General features: G+C 47.2%; 1 protein-coding gene across 1 annotated transcript; it reads left to right on the forward strand.

Moving 5' to 3' along the window:
* Positions 1–7435: 7435 nt before the first annotated feature.
* SNAI1 (snail family transcriptional repressor 1) lies at positions 7436–13289 on the forward strand. Its single transcript, XM_048498592.1, has 3 exons — positions 7436–7626; positions 8332–8850; positions 11749–13289. Exons 1-3 carry the CDS (start codon positions 7548–7550, stop codon positions 11928–11930), a joined length of 780 nt encoding a protein of 259 aa, XP_048354549.1. The 5' UTR covers positions 7436–7547; the 3' UTR covers positions 11931–13289.
* The last annotated feature ends 4816 nt before the right edge of the window (positions 13290–18105 follow it).

Below are 18105 nucleotides of genomic sequence, written 5' to 3' on the forward strand. Positions count from 1 at the left end.
AAACCTTTCTTCCGCTGGTAAACCTGCTATTTTACATTGTTTTATGACTAAGAGAGAACCAAAACATTTTGAGAGGGTGGGAATTGTCAACAGATCAAATCCATATTTTGCACATTGTCAGTCCCTCTGAAGGTTAATTTAGAGCAAGAGCCCCAATCACTAACACCATTTTTAATTCTTCTCCAGTGAGAGCCCTCTTCTCCAGCAAAATTGTGTGATGTAGCAGAGGTTTGCCCAAGCATCCACAATATGCAGATACTGGAAATGTCTGCCAAGCCTTTCAGCTAAGTCCTGGCCAAGATGGTAACCCACTACTCACATCAGTGTTTACTATGCAGCCCACAGGAGGTTCCTTTCCAGTGAGGGTCTCAGGACCCATACAGACTCACAGGACCTTATTAACATCCTGAAAATATCCTACGTGGATGTCATTGATGACTTTGAATATATTGTAAATACGTAATTTTTTAAAAATGTACTGGAATATGGAAGTGTCAGCTATAAGAAACTAGTTAGTATTTAAGGCACTGATCCGTCCGTCCTTTATTATGTGGGAGAATAACAGACACTCCTTTGATCTTGCAAATGGATGACATCCAGCTAGTATCTGAAAAGTCTTCCAAGAGTGGGCAATAACAGAAACGGATCTTGATTTGCACCTGAGATGGGGACTGACTGAATTGTATTCAAAAGTAGGTACAAATCCAGTCCATTCCTGTGCTTTTCATGCCAAGGGCAAATGTACGCTGTTATTATTCTTTGGATCCTGACTCAGCCCTGTACCACCAGGAATCCAGGTGGTGCTCTTCCCACAGTTTTTCTAAGAAGCCGCCCTTGATTTTGGCGTCGCATTAAGTGGCACAGCTGCTATTTATGTACTTATTTTCGTTTCTTTCCAATGGGCACCCAAGGAGGCTGACATAATTGTCCTCTCCTCTACCTTACAACAGCCCTGCAAAGCAGGTTCAGCTGAGAGAGAATGACTGGCCGGGGTCACCCAGCAAGTGGGAATGCAAGCCTGGTTCTTCCAGATCCTAGTATGACTCTCTAACCACCATACCACAATAGCTCTCACTTTGGCTCTTTCTGATGTATGACTACATGGGAGATTAATGTTGGTTCAGTTAATTTATTCATATATTCTTTCCTTACCAATGGGGACCCAAAGCAGCTTACAACACCAGTCGTTTTCCATTATTTCACCTATACAACGATAACTATTTAAAGTAGGTTTGGCGAAGAGTGACCCAAGCCCATATGGTGGCAGACTGGGGATACGAACCTAGATTTCCCACATCCTAGTTTGACACTGCCCCATACTGGCATGTGTTTAGAATGGGAGATCAGGTGCTTTAAGAAGAGAACATCTCTAATTTTGCTGCTCCAACTGCCATTAGAGCATTCAGTTATTGTGCTGATGTCTCGAGTGGGGTGGGGTGGGGGGGAATTGAGATCTCCCCTCCACTCCTTACCCTGGGGACAATCAACTTTATTCCGCCTTCTTCCAGTGATGACAACAAATGAATTTCTTGCCCAATTGCACAGACGTTATCACATTTGAGCTGCAGTTCTCCATTCTCTCTGCTGCTTTGATTAAGCACTGGTGATTGGATTTCAGGTGGCTGATGCAATTAAGGGCAGGTGATTATCCCACCCGTGACTTACCTGTCTCCAAACAGGTTTTTGCACAATGAAGTCATCTCCATGCTTTCCCAGAATTCTCCTTAATCACTTGGTCAGGCTGGGCAGCTGATTAAAGCCTTTCTTTTTAGCCCTGAGGAATCTGTACACACACACACCCTGAGGACAATGGCCATGCTCTCTATTCACTGTTTAAGAGCTTGTTGCACACCACTAAGTAATGCTCAACAACAACACCCCCACACCTTTCCAATTCTACTTTTGGCTTGCCCAGTTAGCACATAACTGCCTCTCCCACTTTTAGGTCTCTGCAGTTGTTGAATGTTTCAGAGCAGACCAACAAACTTTAGCCTTTCAGTCAACAGTGATTTAATTTTATGGCCACTGGTCATTGTCCACCCAGAGTAACCCTGCTTTAACTACACCTGATTGTATTCATTTCTAAGACACTTTAGTACAATGGGGGTGGCTCTCATGACATTGTCTTATCCCCCTTGAGTCTATTTGAAAAGTATCCAAAGCATCTCTCAGTGAGTTCAAGGGAAGTTTTCCCCTTTCAAAGACAAGTGCGCTTTCTTTTCCCTTAATTTTTGAAAAAATTCCAATAATAAAAAAGAAGCAGAAAGAAAATAACAAAATAAATTTAGAGAAGAAGAAGAGGAGTTTGGATTTATACCCCACCATTCTCTCCTGTAAGGAGACTCAAGGTGGCTTAAAAGCTCCTTTTCTCTTCCTCTCCTCACAACAGACACCTTGTGAGGCAGGTGGGGCTGAGAGAGTTCTGAATGAACTGTGACTAGTAAAAAAATCAGACATTTTCTTCATTGCAGTTTTGAGCCCTGGGAGAACTAGTATAGTTATGTCAGATAATGCTCTATAAAATCATAACATGACCAACATATTGTAAGCCTACCTGATCCCTGCTATGTCAATATTTTAAGAAGGTTTTTTTACAAAAAATAAGAATACACAGAAATTTAAAAAATAGATTATGTTAAGATGAAGAAGGTTTTGAAAAGCATTAACACGTAACTGCTATAGTTGTTTTCGAAGATTTTGTACCATTTTATATTTAATATAATTGTCCATTCAATGTTTATTTTTTACCCTTTTTTGACACAAGCAAACAACAAAATATTAAAGCCTTAATAAGTTACGAATAATTTGTATACTTACCATATGCATCTCATTTTGTAAATATTTTTTTACATTTGAAAGTAATATGGCACATGTTTTCCATTTGTCTTGAAATTCTTGGTCAGCTCTGCTATTCACAACATGTGTTGTTTCAAGGTTGCTTGAAAAAGTTGTTTACTTTGGTGTGAGTTCTCTGGGACTTGTTGCTGCATGTCCGTGCTTGGAGCAATGTAATCCATCAAGGATACAGTTGAGTACTGCACATACCTTTCAAAATATTATCCGTCATACTCCTTGTTTGCAATAAAGATGTTTTGCTGCCATGTTATTCCAGCAGAATGTATTTGTTGTTGCCAAAAACAGGCACCAGGTTGGGAGTGGGGGGTAGGACTGCATTTTAAAAATCATTTCAGCATATTTATATCCCTTCTACCCTGCTTTGGCTTACATTTAGGAAGAACTTTCTGACTGTCAGGGCTGTTCGACAGTGGAATTCACTGCCTCGGAGAGTGGTGGAGTCTCCTTTTTTGGAGGTTTTTAAAGAAAGGCTGGATGGCCATCTGTCGGGAGTGCTTTGATTGTGTGTTCCTGCATGGCAGGGGGTTGGACTTGATGGCCCTTGGGGCCCTTCCAACTCTATGATTCTATGATCATTCCCTTCCCCTCCATTTTATCCCCACAACAACCTTGTGAAGTAGTTGAGGCTTAAATCACAATCCTATGAGGTTACTCCAGGCTAAACCTGCTGAAATGAATGGGTTTTAACTGGAGTAACTCTCCTTAGAACTGCATTTAAGACCAGCCCAGGGTCATTCAGCAAGCTTCCCTGGCAGAGAATCGGGGTCACTTAGGTCATAGTCCAACATTTTAACTGCTATAGTACATTATTAATTTAATCAACCAAATCCTTGGATCAAATTTTAATATGGGAGGGCAAATTTTATTAAAATAGGCTAAAAGTGAAGGACATGGACATTCGTTGACATTCAGAATGAGAATCAGGTGTGGAAGACATAGTATGAGAACAGATGTGGTCAACGTGGCCTTTTGCTCAAACACGCAGATGATTTTAAAAGTTAAGTTGTAAGCTATGCTACCCCTAAAGGCTTGGGCAATGAAAGGCCTGGAAAGATGCAGATATATTTAGATCTAATAAAATATAAACCAGTCATTTCAAGGGATTAATAAATGTAGAACTCTAAGCAGCCGCCTGTCCTAAATGCTGTGGCTCTTGAAGGTTTGACATTTTCCTTTCCAGAAAAAAACGACAAATACGAGCATGATTGATAGTCTCCCACCCTTGAGGACTCTTTTGTTAAAAGAAAAAGCAACGCTGAGGACAATAAAAATTTTTAACTTAATAAAATGCATTTTACTCTATTGATATTTGTATCAGATCCTAATATAGAAATGTTTATTAACAGGCCTTAATATAGAATCGTTCTTACAGAGACCCAGGGTGGTGTAGTGGCTAAGAGTGTTGGACCAGTTTCTGGGAGACTCAGGTTCAAATCCCCACTTGTGCCTTGGGGTGACCTTGGGCCAGTCACGCACTCTCAGCCTGACCTACCTCATAGGGTTGCTGCGAAGATAAAATGGAGCACAGGAGAATGATGCAAGCCACTTTGGGCCCCCAGTGGGGATAAAGGAGGGGGTATCAATGAATAAAATAAATAAAAACAAAAATTAAGTAGAGAGAGCCACTGGCACAGTGGTTAAGAATGGCAGGCTCTAATCTGGACAGTTGGATTTGATTCCCCTCCTCTCCACCTGAAGCCTGCTGAGTGACTTTGGACCAGTCACAGTTTTCTCAGAACTCTCTCAGTGCACACAGAGACAGGCAGTGCCAAACCATCATTCTTAGTCTTTTGCCTTGAAAACCCAAGAAGAAGAAGAAGAAGAAGAAGAAGAGTTGGATTGATCCCCCCCTTTCTCTCCTGTAGGAGATTCAAAGGGGTGTACAGTCTCCTTTCCATTCCCTCCCCTACAACAAACACCCTGTGAGGTAGGTGGGGTTGAGAGAGCTCCAAAGAACTGTGACTAGCCCAGCTGGCATGTGTGGGAGTGCACAGGCTAATCTGAATTGCCCAGATAAGCCTCCACAGCTCAGGCGGCAGAGCTAGGAATCAAACCCGGTTCCGCCAGATTAGAATGCACCTGCTCTTAACCACTACGCTACTGCTGACAAGGTCACCACAAATCAGCTGTGACTTAACAGCACACACACACACACACACACTGGAAGCAGAAGAGTTTTGATTTATACCCTGCCTTTCTCTCCTATCAGGAGACTCAAGGCAGCTTACAAATGCCTTCCCCCCCTCTCCCCACAACAGAAACCTTGTGAGATAGGTGGGGCTGAGAGAGTTCTGAGAAAACTGACTGGCCCAAGGTCACCCAGCAGGCTTCATGTATAGGAGCAGGGAAACCAATCCAGTTCATCAGATCAGAGTCCACCATTCCTGTGGAGGAGGGGGGAATCAAATCCAGTTCTCCAGATTAGAGTCCACTACTCTTAACCACTGCCCTGCGCTGGCTCTCCGTTTAGGCTGTCTGGCACTGCAAGTCAGTTACACCTTCAAAACTTATGGGAGAAATATTTTCAGACAGCTGATCTGTCATTTTAATTTTAAAGAGGGCAGATTAGCCCACTAGTGAATGGGAGACAAAACTGGGATTCTCATCATAAGAACATAAGAAAGAGCCTGCTGGATCAGACCAGAGTCCATCTTGTCCAGCTCTCTGCTACTCGCAGTGGCCCACCAGGTGCGTTTGGGAGCTCACCTGCAGGATGTGAAAGCAATGGCCTGCTGCTGCTGCTGCTCCTGAGCACCTGGTCTGTTAAGGCATTTGCAATCTCAGATCAAAGAGGATCACGATTGGTAGCCATGGATCGACTTCTCCATAAATCTGTCCAAGCCCTTTTTAAAACAATCCAGGTTAGTGGCCATCACCACCTCCTGTGGCAGCATATCTCAAACACCAATCACACGTTGCGTGAAGAAATTAGTCCTAATTCTTCCCCCCAGCATTTTCAATGAATTCCCCCCTGGTTCTAGTATTGTGAGAAAGAGAGAAAAAATGCTCTCTGTCATCACCAGAATGGAGTGCTTGGAGTTGCAGATCCCAAGAACCCTGGAGAGGGCGCTGCAGCCCAGACAAAAAAGAGTGAGCGAACGTGGCTGAACCTTCCCTACTTCAGGAGGGCTGGTGCATCGCTGAACATATCACCTATCGAGTCGCTTTGACAGACAGGCAATTCCTGAGGATGTTAATCAAAGCCACTCCGTTTTAGGTGGACCTAGCTGCCCGCGCTATTTATTCTAATCCAAGGGCGGATCTAGAATTAGCTGCCACTACCTGACTTTATATGTATGTATGTTTTCATGTATTTTATGTATATTTTGTGACGTCAATCCACAGCTGATTGAGGGCAACCCTGCAGGGTTTTCAAGGTACATAGAGGATGTCCCATGGCCCGCCTCGCCTCACCATGCTGACCCTGGTATTCCCTTGGAGCCGAGTTACACACATGGCAAGTCTTTGGACTTTGCACAGCAACGGGGGGGAGGGCATTTGGAGGGATCTTCCCTTTTTTTCTAGCGCCCTCGCCTCTTCACCCCACCCCCCACCCCCCAGTGATGCCAGTCGTCTTGCAATGCCGACATGGGCAAGCCTTTGCTAAACAGAGGAGAGAAAAAGGCCGCCCAGCGCGCGCATCTTCCGCGCGTGTCCCTTCGAACTTGCGGAGCGTCCGTGGCGCCGAGCGGAACGTTCTTGCTTTCCCTGCCCCCCCGGGCTGCTCATTGGTTGTTGTCTTTAATTCAAAGCAGAGCCACCCTCAGAGGAGGCGTTAAAATTACAGCATGCATGAGCCAAAGTGGACAGGCGCTGTATTATTCAAGTTGCAAACTTGCACGCGCTTTTGCAGGGCGAAGGGTCCCCGCTGCAAAAGGCCAAAGCGAAACCCCTTCAGTAGCTCCTATTCAGACCAGTTGAACACGAGGCACAGTCCCCATCCTAACCTCTCTTCCCCAACATCAGCCTGATAGGAGTCTTGAACTCCCGAGCACTCCTATTCTTTCCATTGGTGTTCAGACATTGGCTTGAGGCGCCTGTGGATTTGGGTGTCCTAGATCAGGGGTCTGCAACCTGTGGCTCTCCAGATGTTCGTGGATTGCAATTCCCATCAGCCCTTGCCAATTGGACTGCAATTCTCATCAGCGCCTGCCAATTGGCCATGCTGGCAGGGGCTGATAGGAGTTGTAGTCCATGAACATCTGGAGAGCCACAGGTTGCAGACCCCTGTCCTAGATCGTGATGAAATCAGCCAGGCACCTTGCCTGCGCCCACCGCCCCAGCCCTCCCCTCCCCTTTGCTGGGCGTTTGTGCTCTGGCCGCGTTGGAGAGAGAGATCTGCCCAGCCTTTGAGCGCTGCTGCGCACCCATTTCGGAGAAGGGCGAACTTGCGCGGCCGCCTCTCGTCAGGGGCTCCAGGCGGGCGCTCCGCTGGCTCCGCGCCGGGGGCTCTGCTCAGCCGAGCACCTGCCAGCCCGGGGCCGGAGCCCTCCCCTCCGCGGCCCATTGGCTGCCAAGTGACACGGGGGGCGTGCCCGCCTCGCCCCCCGCCGCTCGGCCCATATTAGCCGTCCAGCGGCCGCTGCGGCGGGTCAGAGCGCGCCCGCGAGGAGGCAGAGGCTGGCTTGCTGGTGCCCCTGATTTCTCCGCCGAGGGCCGGGAAGGAGCTCGGAGCCGCCCCCGCCTGCAACATGCCGCGCTCCTTCCTCGTCAAGAAGCACTTCTCGGCCAGCAAGAAGCCCAACTACAGCGAGCTGGAGAGCCAAAGCGGTACGCGGCGCTTGCGGTGGGGGACGCGGGGCCGGGCGGGCGGGTGCAAGGGGCGCGCCCGGGGCCAAGCCACGTGGAGGGCGCCGGGGGCTGGGGCCGTGCCGATAGGCGGCGGAGGGCACTTTCGGGCTGTCGCCTGTTTGGGAATCCCGAGACGGTGCACCCTGGGGTGGGGGCAACTCACAGGCTACTTACCCAGCCACCCCCCCATCCCCCACCCCGGTGTTGGAGCGCCCTGAAATCCGCTGACCTCGAAACTATCTAGTTAGTATCTTGTCCTTTGCCCTGGTTCCAGCTGAAAATTGGTTTCTGCAACCAGAAAAAAACAAGCCACTGCATTTATTGGGAGGTTTATATTTTGCTGGCCTCCCTGGTGGGAGCCCAGACTCAGAGAAACTTATTTATTTATATTTATTTATTATTTGGATTTGAAAGGTCGGCCACCCCCGAAGGGCTCTGGTTGGTTTGCAATTCGAATAAAACTTGGGTTTTATTTGAATTGCTTCTTTCTTTTTCAGTCCCCCAATGGGGACGGGAGAATAACAAGGGACGGGAGACCCTTAATTTTGTGAATGGGGTCTTCTGACCCTCAGGTGCAACAGGTGAGGCCCCTGGTTTGTCACACGTCCAGAATCCAGCTCCTTTCTCGACTCCCGCAGCCTGCAAGGTTTATGCGCTCATTCTGTATCCTTTGCCTTTTCACAGTGATCATCTCCCCTTTCTTGTATGAGAAGTACTCCCTGTCTGTCCCGCAACCAGATCTTCTGAATGCTGCCCCTTACTACCCTCCACTCGTCTGGGACACGGGGCTGCTCTCCAATTTCTTCGCTTCGGAGCAGGAGTACCAGAAAACCCCTGCGTCTCCCCCCAGCCCTGACTCCAAACCTCTGGACCTGACCTCCCTGTCCAGCGAAGAAGAGGACGGCAAGACCACCTCGGACCCTCCCAGCCCGGCCTCCTCCGCCACCGAAGCCGAGAAATTCCATTGCAGCCAGTGCAGCAAGTCCTATTCGACCTTCGCGGGCCTTTCTAAGCACAGACAGTTGCACTGTGACTCCCAGGCCAGGAAATCTTTCAGCTGCAAGTACTGTGAGAAGGAGTACGTGAGCCTGGGAGCGCTCAAGATGCACATCCGAAGCCATACCCTGCCCTGCGTGTGCAAGATCTGCAGCAAGGCTTTCTCCAGGCCTTGGCTCCTGCAGGGCCACATCAGAACGCACACTGGTAAAATCTCATTCCGCTGTTTATCTCTGGGTGCTTTATCTCTTCTCTCCCCGACCCCTCCGCCCCCAACCTGATGCAGGTCAACACTGCATGCAGCTTATCAGGGGAAGATAAGGGTTTCTCGAAATGCGGCTTGAAAAAACAAAAATAGCTTAACTGATATCTTTGAGCCGAGCTTGTGAGTTGCTGGCAGTCCGCCCCAGCTCAGTTCCCTTGCAGCAGGGGTGTCCAATTCATTTGTTATGAGGGCCGGATATGATGTAAATGCAACTTGGATGGTCCAGCTGGGCCCTGGGGCGGGGGGGGGGTCTGCCTCAGCTGGCCCCAGAATGGCTTGTGTGCGTGTGACCTGGACTGGTGAGCCTGAAATGGGGTGGACTTGCTAATTTGAGAGGGCACATGAGCCAGCTGAGCCCCCCCTTCTTTGCCCGGTTCCTGATCTGACCCCCCAGGCCAAATTGGGAAGGGGGGAGGAGGTTGCTTCAGCTGGCTCGCAAGCCTGATGAGCCCCACAAGGTACCAAATCCGGCCCTGGGTTGCATGTTTGACACCCCTGCCCTAGAGCTTTCATGCATGTCCCATGTGCTGATTGTAACTGGGCACAGCACCTGTGCAAAAGCACACTGGTGACGTGACTGTCCAAATCATGCCCCTTTTGTGGTCCTTCCCCTGGTGCTGTGGTTGGTTGGGGGTGGGGCAGTGAAATGTGCACCATGAGCTGGGCATGTGATCCGCATAACCGCATCTCCAGTCCCTCAAACTTCGCCCTGACCCTTGTCAGCTGAGCAGGAACTCAGCGGCATGAATCAGCCCTGAGTCACTGGGCACAGCACAGTGATTGAGAGCCTTTTGCTGTCTGGCCTGGGAAGCGCGTGCTGTGTCACCAAACTCTAGCTCTTGTCCAGCACCCCCCCTCCCTCCCTCCCACGGCCATTTAAAAGCTAGATGATTTCCCAGGAAGCTCGCTCTTTCTGCTTCCCACTCCGGGATTCTTTTCTAGCTCTCTGTTTATCAACACAGCCTAGCCTTCCGGGCTTCTCAGACATTCCCTTGAAACCTTAGTGTGCTGAGATGCATCCTTGTGTGCCCCATAGGAGCCCCCAGGAGGTGGGAAGGATCTCAGAAAGGGGTGGGCGGGGTGGGGGGAGAGGAGTGGCAAAGCTGCTGGGTCATCAGAAGCAGGTGCTTTAGTGGAGGGATGCTGTTGCTCCTCGGTGCACCTGTTACTGTAACGCCCCAGGCACCAGACTCCACAGCTGCCAGCTTGTTGGGAGGTTTTTTTTTTTTAGCTTTTAATCCCAAGGAGTATCACATTTACAATGCATCTCCAGGCTGCCTTTTGTGTGGGTCGCCCGGGGATGGTTTAATTGTTACTATGTGGGGCTGATTTCACACCCTCTTAAAAAGGGCTAAAGATGATGCCTCAAGGAAGTGGTCCTTCTCTCTCTCTCTCTCTCTTCCCCTCCCTGCCCACTTCCCCACCCAAGACTTAATTTGACTTTCCAAAAGCAGCAAGGCCTGTTTGGTGACTTCCCAAAAACATCTCCTTGTGCCTTTTCAGCAGGCAGGAGTTCATGGGGAAAGGAGGAGAAAGGGAGGGCTGTGAATCTGGAACTGAGATCTTTCCAAGGTGACCAGACCCTGATGCCAAGGAGGTGCCATCTTTTGCACACTCCTGACTGCAGCCAGCTTTTGGATAAAATGAACTCACATTTTGCAGGCTGGAGGATTTAATTGCATTTTATCTGGACTGTTGCATAATAATAGCTGAGATTCCTACTGTGGGCCCATTCATCGATCTACAGTTCAGTTTATCCAGACAAGACAGTTAATTAAACTCTTGTCATTGGTTTGATTTTATAATCTGCTATTTTCCTTGGTGGAAACCTAAAGTGGTTTACAACACTGCTGTCCCCTCCTCCAAGCAAACAACAACCTTGTGAAGTAGGGTAGGGTGAGAGGGAAGGAGTGAGTAGTCTAAGGTCACTTAGAATGAGGTTTTGAAGCTGGGTCATGTGATGGTCAAGGCTCCCCAGAACCCCCTACCCATGCTTTCTGGAACTGCTGCACTAAACTCCATGAGTGTAGTCAAGTTCCTTTAGCGGTTTTTAAGTGCCACTGAATTAAGTAGGGGGGGCATGCCTCCTCTCCCTCCCCCACTGAAATCAGTGAAGCTTAAAACTGCTGGATTTTGTTCCGTGAGGATGGCTTCTGAGTCGACTGAAATAGAAGTTACAGTGCTAAGAACTGAGCTTGAAATCCATTTTACTAAATAATGCTTGACTGTTATCCTTGTTCAGAGCATTACAGTACCTTACAGTTACAGTATCTTGGAAATGTTTTTATCTTCTCAATAGCAGATAAGGGGCTGAGTTTGTCTAAAGCAGGGGTGTCAAACTCTGGTCCTCCAGATGTTCTTGGACTAGAGACTGATGTCCAGGAACATCTGGAGGACCAGAGTTGGACACCCCTGGTATAGGCACTGGCTAAGCTGATGGCAGAGGGAGGATTTGAAGCCAGGATTTTTCAGATCACAGTTCATTTTCTTGCAGTGCAACCCAAAGTGTGACTGCTTAGGATTGCACTTTTAACCCCATGAGCTACACCAGTTTACATGAATCTCTGACCAGTTTCAGTGAATTGATTTCCAGGGAATGCTACTGGAATTGTTGCAAATCTGCTCAAATCGGATACAGATACATTGGATTCTGTCTTTCTTGGTGCAGTCCATGTACATAATTAATCAAATATGTAAAATTGCGGAGTCACCCAGGTGAAGATGTAAACAGTTAACTACCTGCTGTCAGGTATTTGGTTTCAACCAAATGCCTGGGTCAGCCTCTTTAAGTATCAGTGTCTGATCCGATCCTCTTTTTTTCCCCCCCTTTGTTTTTCCAGGTGAGAAACCTTTCTCCTGCACACACTGCAACAGAGCTTTTGCCGACCGGTCCAACCTCCGCGCCCACCTGCAGACCCATTCCGATGTGAAGAAGTACCAGTGCAAAACCTGCTCCCGGACTTTCTCCCGCATGTCGCTTCTCCACAAACACGAAGAAACGGGCTGCACTGGGACCCGCTGAGGACTTGCCAAAGGCCATGAACTCCTCCGTGCTCCTCCATGTATTGTAACTAGTTTCTGTAGAACGTAGTTTTCTGTTGAGCTGCCAGGGCAGTGTTATCAAACTGTTGTTTCCAGCTGCAAGCCTTAAAGAAACATCCACACCTCTTTGCTCCATGTCCTCAAGGTAGCTTTTTATTTTAATTTTTTTCAGTCTCTTCCCTGGCAGGGGCAGGATGCTTTTTGCCTCAGGCCGAGGCAGAGTCACACTTAAGGTGCTGCTGAAATGAGAGCATGCTGATCTTTCATACGATTTGAACTCTCGGCCACAATAAACAAATGAACCTCTTTGCTGGATCCGCAGTGAGGGTCCATTTGGTCTAGTCCAGCATTCCTCCTCCAAATGGGGCTAGGCCTCTGACCTCTAGGTGCTCATAATCGGAACCCGTATGTGGCACTCATCCCTGTTTTCCCCCCACATCTGATACTCTGGTGTACTACCCGGAAAGCGGAGGTTCTGTTTGCATTTCCAAACCTGCCTTTGAAAAGCCATTGAGGTGAACGCCTGTCTTCATGGCCCATTCTTGATTTACAATCGTAGTAATGACTTTATGTTCTCAGCACCTGGCAGGATTGAGCCTTGCACCTAGCTGTCCAGAACTGACACAGTATTTTTTTTTGTCTTTGGGTTATGGGGGGAAGGAGGGAGGGGGAAGGAAAGTAACAAACTGACCCTGAACTGACGTGCCTCTAAATGAAGGACAAAAGTATTAAAAACAAAGCACCAACCTTGATTCTTCCCTCCCTTCTCGGTCCAGCATTGTATATACACTGCCTATAGAAGGTGTAACTATGCAGTAATACAGTATTGCTTTAGCTCTGGGGCAGCTGCTTCTCTGACCGGCACAATGCCGATTAGCGATGCCTCCCGAGATTAACAGTGTCTATAGAAGGCATTGAGGGTAGCTGTTTCAAACAAGCCCTCCTGTTTACAGAGCCGCTCTGCACTCAAGCACCTGTTAATATGACTTCTTTTAACAACTGCTTTTTTTTCTCCCCCGCAAGAGAACTGTGACTAATAGCCGGCACTTGTCAAGCGATACAATAGCAGCCTCTGTCGAGAAGGTTGCCCATTGACAGGTGTGTGCCAAAAGAGCTATTTATGGCTATTGACAGGTGCCTTCTGAATGCATCTTTCTTTTTTGTACATTGTTTCCTCCTCCTCATCGACAACAACAACAACAAAAAAGGGTATGTTTACATTTCAAAGGTACACTGGTATTTATATATATTTTTGTGCCACAATTTTATACTGATTAAAAACTTTTTATATATAATTATATACAATTTATTGATATTCAATAAAGTGGTTAATTTATAATCTGGTCCCTCGTGCTGTTATTACTTGCCTTTAAAAATATTCTTAATCTGTGAGGTTAAATGTGGTTTTGCTCCATTTGAAACCAATGGAAGAAGTTGATGATTTGCTTGTTCCCTTTCCTTCCAGTGGCATGTGCAGCCCCAACCCATGCTCAGAGGGGAATCCCATAAGTTTCATTTCAACTAATTGGGCAGCATGTTTAATTTCAAAATAATACACATTTGTGGGTGTCTGCTACCTAAGTGGAGACCATTTCCCTTTTTATTCTCTCTCAAGTAGAGTTGCCGACATAGGATAATGTTCTGCCCCGTTAATAGAGGTCCAGTGTATAGAAATGGGCATTTGAAATAGGCTGGTGCATTATGGGATGGATGTAGATTGTGAAAGCTTCAGCCTGCTGGCAAAGATGTAACAAGGGGCCAATACACCAGTGTGGTGTAGTGGTTAAGAGCAGGTGCACTCTAATCTGGAGAACCAGGTTTGATTCCCCGCTCTGCCACTTGAACTGTGGAGGTTTATCTGGTGAACCAGATTAGCTTGTGCTCTCCAACACATGCCAGCTGGGTGACCTCGGGCTAGTCACAGCTCTTTGGAACTCTCTCGGCCCCACCCACCTCACAGGGTGTGTGGGGAAGGAGATTGTAAGCCCCTTTGAGTCTCCTTGCAGGAGAGAAAGGGGGGATATAAATCCAAACTCTTCTCCTTATCTGGTATCACTGCAGTCTGTCTTTTTCAAATGTGAGCAGGCACATAAGATTTCAGGTTTGGCCCACTTTGTGGGTATCCCTTTTCTCATTGGTGGACTACTGTCCTGCAGTTGGGGGCTTCAAGGGGTCAATAAAATATTGACAAGAAGAGAATCTGTTGACCCCAGTGCTGGATTTTACTATAGGCTTGGCAGGCTGAAGCCTAGGACTTCAACATCTAGGGGGCTTCCAGCCAAGGTGTGTCCTATTTTGGAGACTGTCCTAGGCCTTTCTTACACGTGCTGTCAAAACTTACTGTAGTCTCTAAACAACCCTTCAGTAATTTTCTTGCACTCCATTTCAGAATAATATGGCCTTCACACTAGCATTGATTTCTGTATTGATTTTGTCCTTCCAAGACTTCGCTGAAGTGAACCCCATTTGCTAATTGTGAGGGTGGAATTCTGGAAGGGGCCTCACGAGTGGAATAGCCTAAAGCAGTGGCTCAATCTGTGGGTCGCAACCCCTTTGGGGGTCAAACGACCCTTTCACAGGGGTCGCCTAAGACCATCGGAAAACACATATTTCCAATCGTCTTAGGAACTGACACACAAATAATTTTATGGTTGGGGGGTCACCACAACATGAGGAACTGTATTAAAAGGTTGCGGCATTAGGAAGGTTGAGAACCACTGGCCTAAAGCTTCTCTTCATCTAAATCCAGCACTGGTTGATCCATTTTACAGATGGGGAATTGAATCTGTGAGAGACTTTCCTCTGACTCAATTCTGCTTCTGCCCATTGCGTTCTCTGGTGCTCAGAATCTTAAATCTCCGGGCTATGGAAGCATGCATTCCCTAATAATTGAAATAGGCACCATTTATTTTGGTACTTCAGTGAGTTATTCAAGCTGCCTCTAGCTATCAATGCAAACTAGATTGACAGAAAATAAGGCGTGTGCAAGATTGGGGATAATCCTAGGTATTAAGACTCCAGCTCAATTCATGTTACAAAGTCCTTGTGCTCTCCTGCGTGTCCTGTCAACAGACATGTTCTGGGCTCTGAACTTAATTCTCAGATACCTGGGGGCACAACTGTATTGGGACCGTGGCATGTGAGAGAAGGGAGCTTGGCCTCCATGCTGTTTTTCCAAGCTGAAACAGTTCTGGGTTGTCACTAGTTGCCCTGTTGGAGAATCTTGTATTTAGCTCATCAGTATATAAGTTTCTGCAAATAGCACCTCGAGACCATTTCAGGTTGGAAAACAGCACCGGGGAAGTCTTGAGCCCCTTCGCTCCAAGCAAAAGAGTTGTGGCCTTGACCAAAATTGGGCCTGTATCCCATGATTTAATTCTCAGAGAACATCTCATCAAAGTACTCAAGGAAGAGAGGAGGACTCTAGTGTGAATTGACCATTGGAATCCTGGTGAACAGACCAAGAAAAATAAGGAACTGTAAGCATACCAAGATGGAGATCAACCTACAGCCATAAGCAATCCTACGCAGAGTTGGTGGTGGGAAGTGCCATCAAGTCACAGCTAATTTATGGTGGGCTGTAAAGTTCTCAAGGCAAGTGGTGATCAGGGATGGTTGGCTATTGCCTGCCTCTGAGTGGGCTGAGAGAGCTCTGAGAGAACTGTGTGGGCCAAGGTCTTAATGTGGAAGAGTGGGGAATCGAACCTGGTTCTTCAGATTAGAGTCCCACCACTCTTAACCATGCTCCCTTACACCCTTCTAAATCAATTGAAAACAATGGTCTTAGAAAGGTCTGGTTCTGCTTAGGATTGCCCAGTCTGTTCTTTGCAGAACAAAGTCTTTGTTTTCTTTTTTTATACAACTATAAAGCTCAGGAAGTATGATATAAAGCCAAGAAACATTAAATGTGATAGGTTTCTGTTTGGTTTTAAATTATATTTTGAGAGAGTGTTAGAATGTAAAAACAATGCTGATCACAAGAGCTCACATTGCGAGCCTGAAGCACAGAGCTTGGAATCTCTGTTCGACTAGGTACTAACCGGCTCCTGGCAAACGGCGCTCTATCTGCCTTGACCATCCAATGATAATATTGGGATTGCTGTACTGCTGTAATCCACGAAGTCACTGTAAAGATCAGATAACTTCCCTCAAGCTCTGTGAAAATGTAATATAAATACTAAACCATACCTTGCCGTTGCAGCTGTCAAGTATTTTCAGAGGGTGGTCTGCAATAGAAGAGCCAGATTTGAGTCCAGTAGGACCATAAAGACCAACATTCTTTGAGAGCAGGAGCATTTGAGTGTCAAAGTTCCCTTTGCCAAATCTGTCAAAAGGAGCTTTGACTCAATGGATCATACCTCCCACCCCCAAACTTTTTTTGTCTCTCTCTCTCCCTTTTTTGTTCATAACCTTTATTGAGTAACAAAATTAAAGGTGCTACCGGACTCAAATCCAGCTGTCAAGAATTGAGTGTACCTTAGCATCTCACTCAACAAATCCCTGGTCAAAGTGGCATGGTATCAGTGTTCTGTCCACTGGTCCATGATATTCTTGCAGCACACCTCTATGCTTATTTAGTAATACCCTGTAAAGAATGCCATATCATACAATCTCTAAACCTTATATCAGACGGTAGCATGCACATACAGTGGAACCTCAGTTTTGCCGGTAATCTGTCCGGCGACTATCGGCGAAAACCGAGGCTACGCTGCCTGCGCAGGCGCAACGCAAACAGCGCAGCCAATTGATGCAAAAGTTGCCTCGGATTTCATCGGCAAGCCAATGAAATCTGAGGCATCCAATGAAATTCGAGGTTAAAAACGGCTGGCGATGAATATGATCAGCGAAAACAGAAATCGGTGAAAACCGATGTTGCCGAAAACTGAGGTTCCACTGTACATTATTTACTCATTTAGTTCATTTTAACTCCACCCTCCAAAGAGTTCAGGGTGGTGTGCTTGGTTCTCCCTTCCTCTGTTTTATCTCCACAAGAGCATCAACCCCACGAGGTTGGTTGGACTGAGAGAGCATGATTGCTCCATGGTCCCTTCATGAACTTCCATGGCAGAGTGAAAAAGTCAGACCTGAGTCACCAGGACTCCAGTCCAACAACTGTTTTTTTTACCAAGTCAGACCATTGGTTCATTAAGGTCAGCATGGTGCTAGAGGGTGTCATGGTACCCTGGCGTCCATTTGTAGGTTTTCCTCTATCTCACTTCAGAGTTGCTTCAGAACAACCCAAGAGGCATCATTATTGACTCTCCAGGGAGTACCACTTTAGAAACAGCTGCCTCCCTCATAGGAAGCCCCTCGGCTCGGAAAATCCCCACATGTTGTCACTGGCATCAGCTCCAATGGCAGGCAATATGTGGTGGTGCTCAAAACTATTCTCAACATACCATAAGCAGTCCCAGAAAGACTGGAACCCCTAAATGAGCTCCTTGGCCAGCAGTAGCAGAGGAAGGGCTTTCCCAGGATAAACTACCCTTAGGGTTCTAGGGTCCCTAAATACTTTGTAGTTTGGTACAGAGCATTGGATTATGATCTGAGGGACCCAGGTCTGGATTCCCAAATACTGCCATAAAGTTCACTGGCTGACTCTGGGACAGTCCCTCTCAACCTTCCCTATTCCACAGGGAGGGAGGGAGGGAGGGAGGACATGTAGGTCAGTTTGTTGGAGGAAAGATGGGATAAAAATGCTCAGACAGATCTGCATGGAAAACACACACTGCCAGGGAGTGATGGCCAATTCACTAACAGTAATATTAAGAGTCTGTATTGGTAACAATTCTTGAAGATGCGTTTTTCACATCTTTCTCATCCCACCGAAGGATTGGTCCAGGAGATCTGTCAACCCACCCTGACCAAGTACTGCTCACAACAGTGGCCTGTCTGTCTGACTCCCTGCTACAATGTGTTTTCTCTGTTTCCTCTTCTAGAAGAAGAAGAGGAGGAGGAGGAGGAGGAGGAGTTTGGATTTATACCCTCCCTTTCAAGGTGGCTTACAAACTCTTTTCCCTTCCGCTCCCCACAACAGATACCTTGTGAGGTAAGTGGGGCTCAGAGAGTTCTGAAGAACTGTGACTAGCCCAAGGTCACCCAGCAGGAATGTAGGAGTGTGGAAACGCTCACCAGATAAGCCTCAGGTGGAGGAG

The sequence above is a fragment of the Sphaerodactylus townsendi genome, linkage group LG05 (assembly GCF_021028975.2).
Source record: "Sphaerodactylus townsendi isolate TG3544 linkage group LG05, MPM_Stown_v2.3, whole genome shotgun sequence".
Classification (NCBI taxonomy): Eukaryota; Metazoa; Chordata; class Lepidosauria; order Squamata; family Sphaerodactylidae; genus Sphaerodactylus; species Sphaerodactylus townsendi.

What these genes read in the sequence shown, in the direction of transcription:
- SNAI1 (XM_048498592.1), top strand. Translation starts at nt 7,548, where the DNA reads ATGCCGCGCTCCTTCCTCGTCAAGAAGCACTTCTCGGCCAGCAAGAAG. An exon ending in CGAGCTGGAGAGCCAAAGCG is followed by an intron (nt 7,627 to 8,331) that starts GTACGCGGCGCT and finishes GCCTTTTCACAG; the next exon opens with TGATCATCTCCCCTTTCTTG. An exon ending in CCACATCAGAACGCACACTG is followed by an intron (nt 8,851 to 11,748) that starts GTAAAATCTCAT and finishes TTGTTTTTCCAG; the next exon opens with GTGAGAAACCTTTCTCCTGC.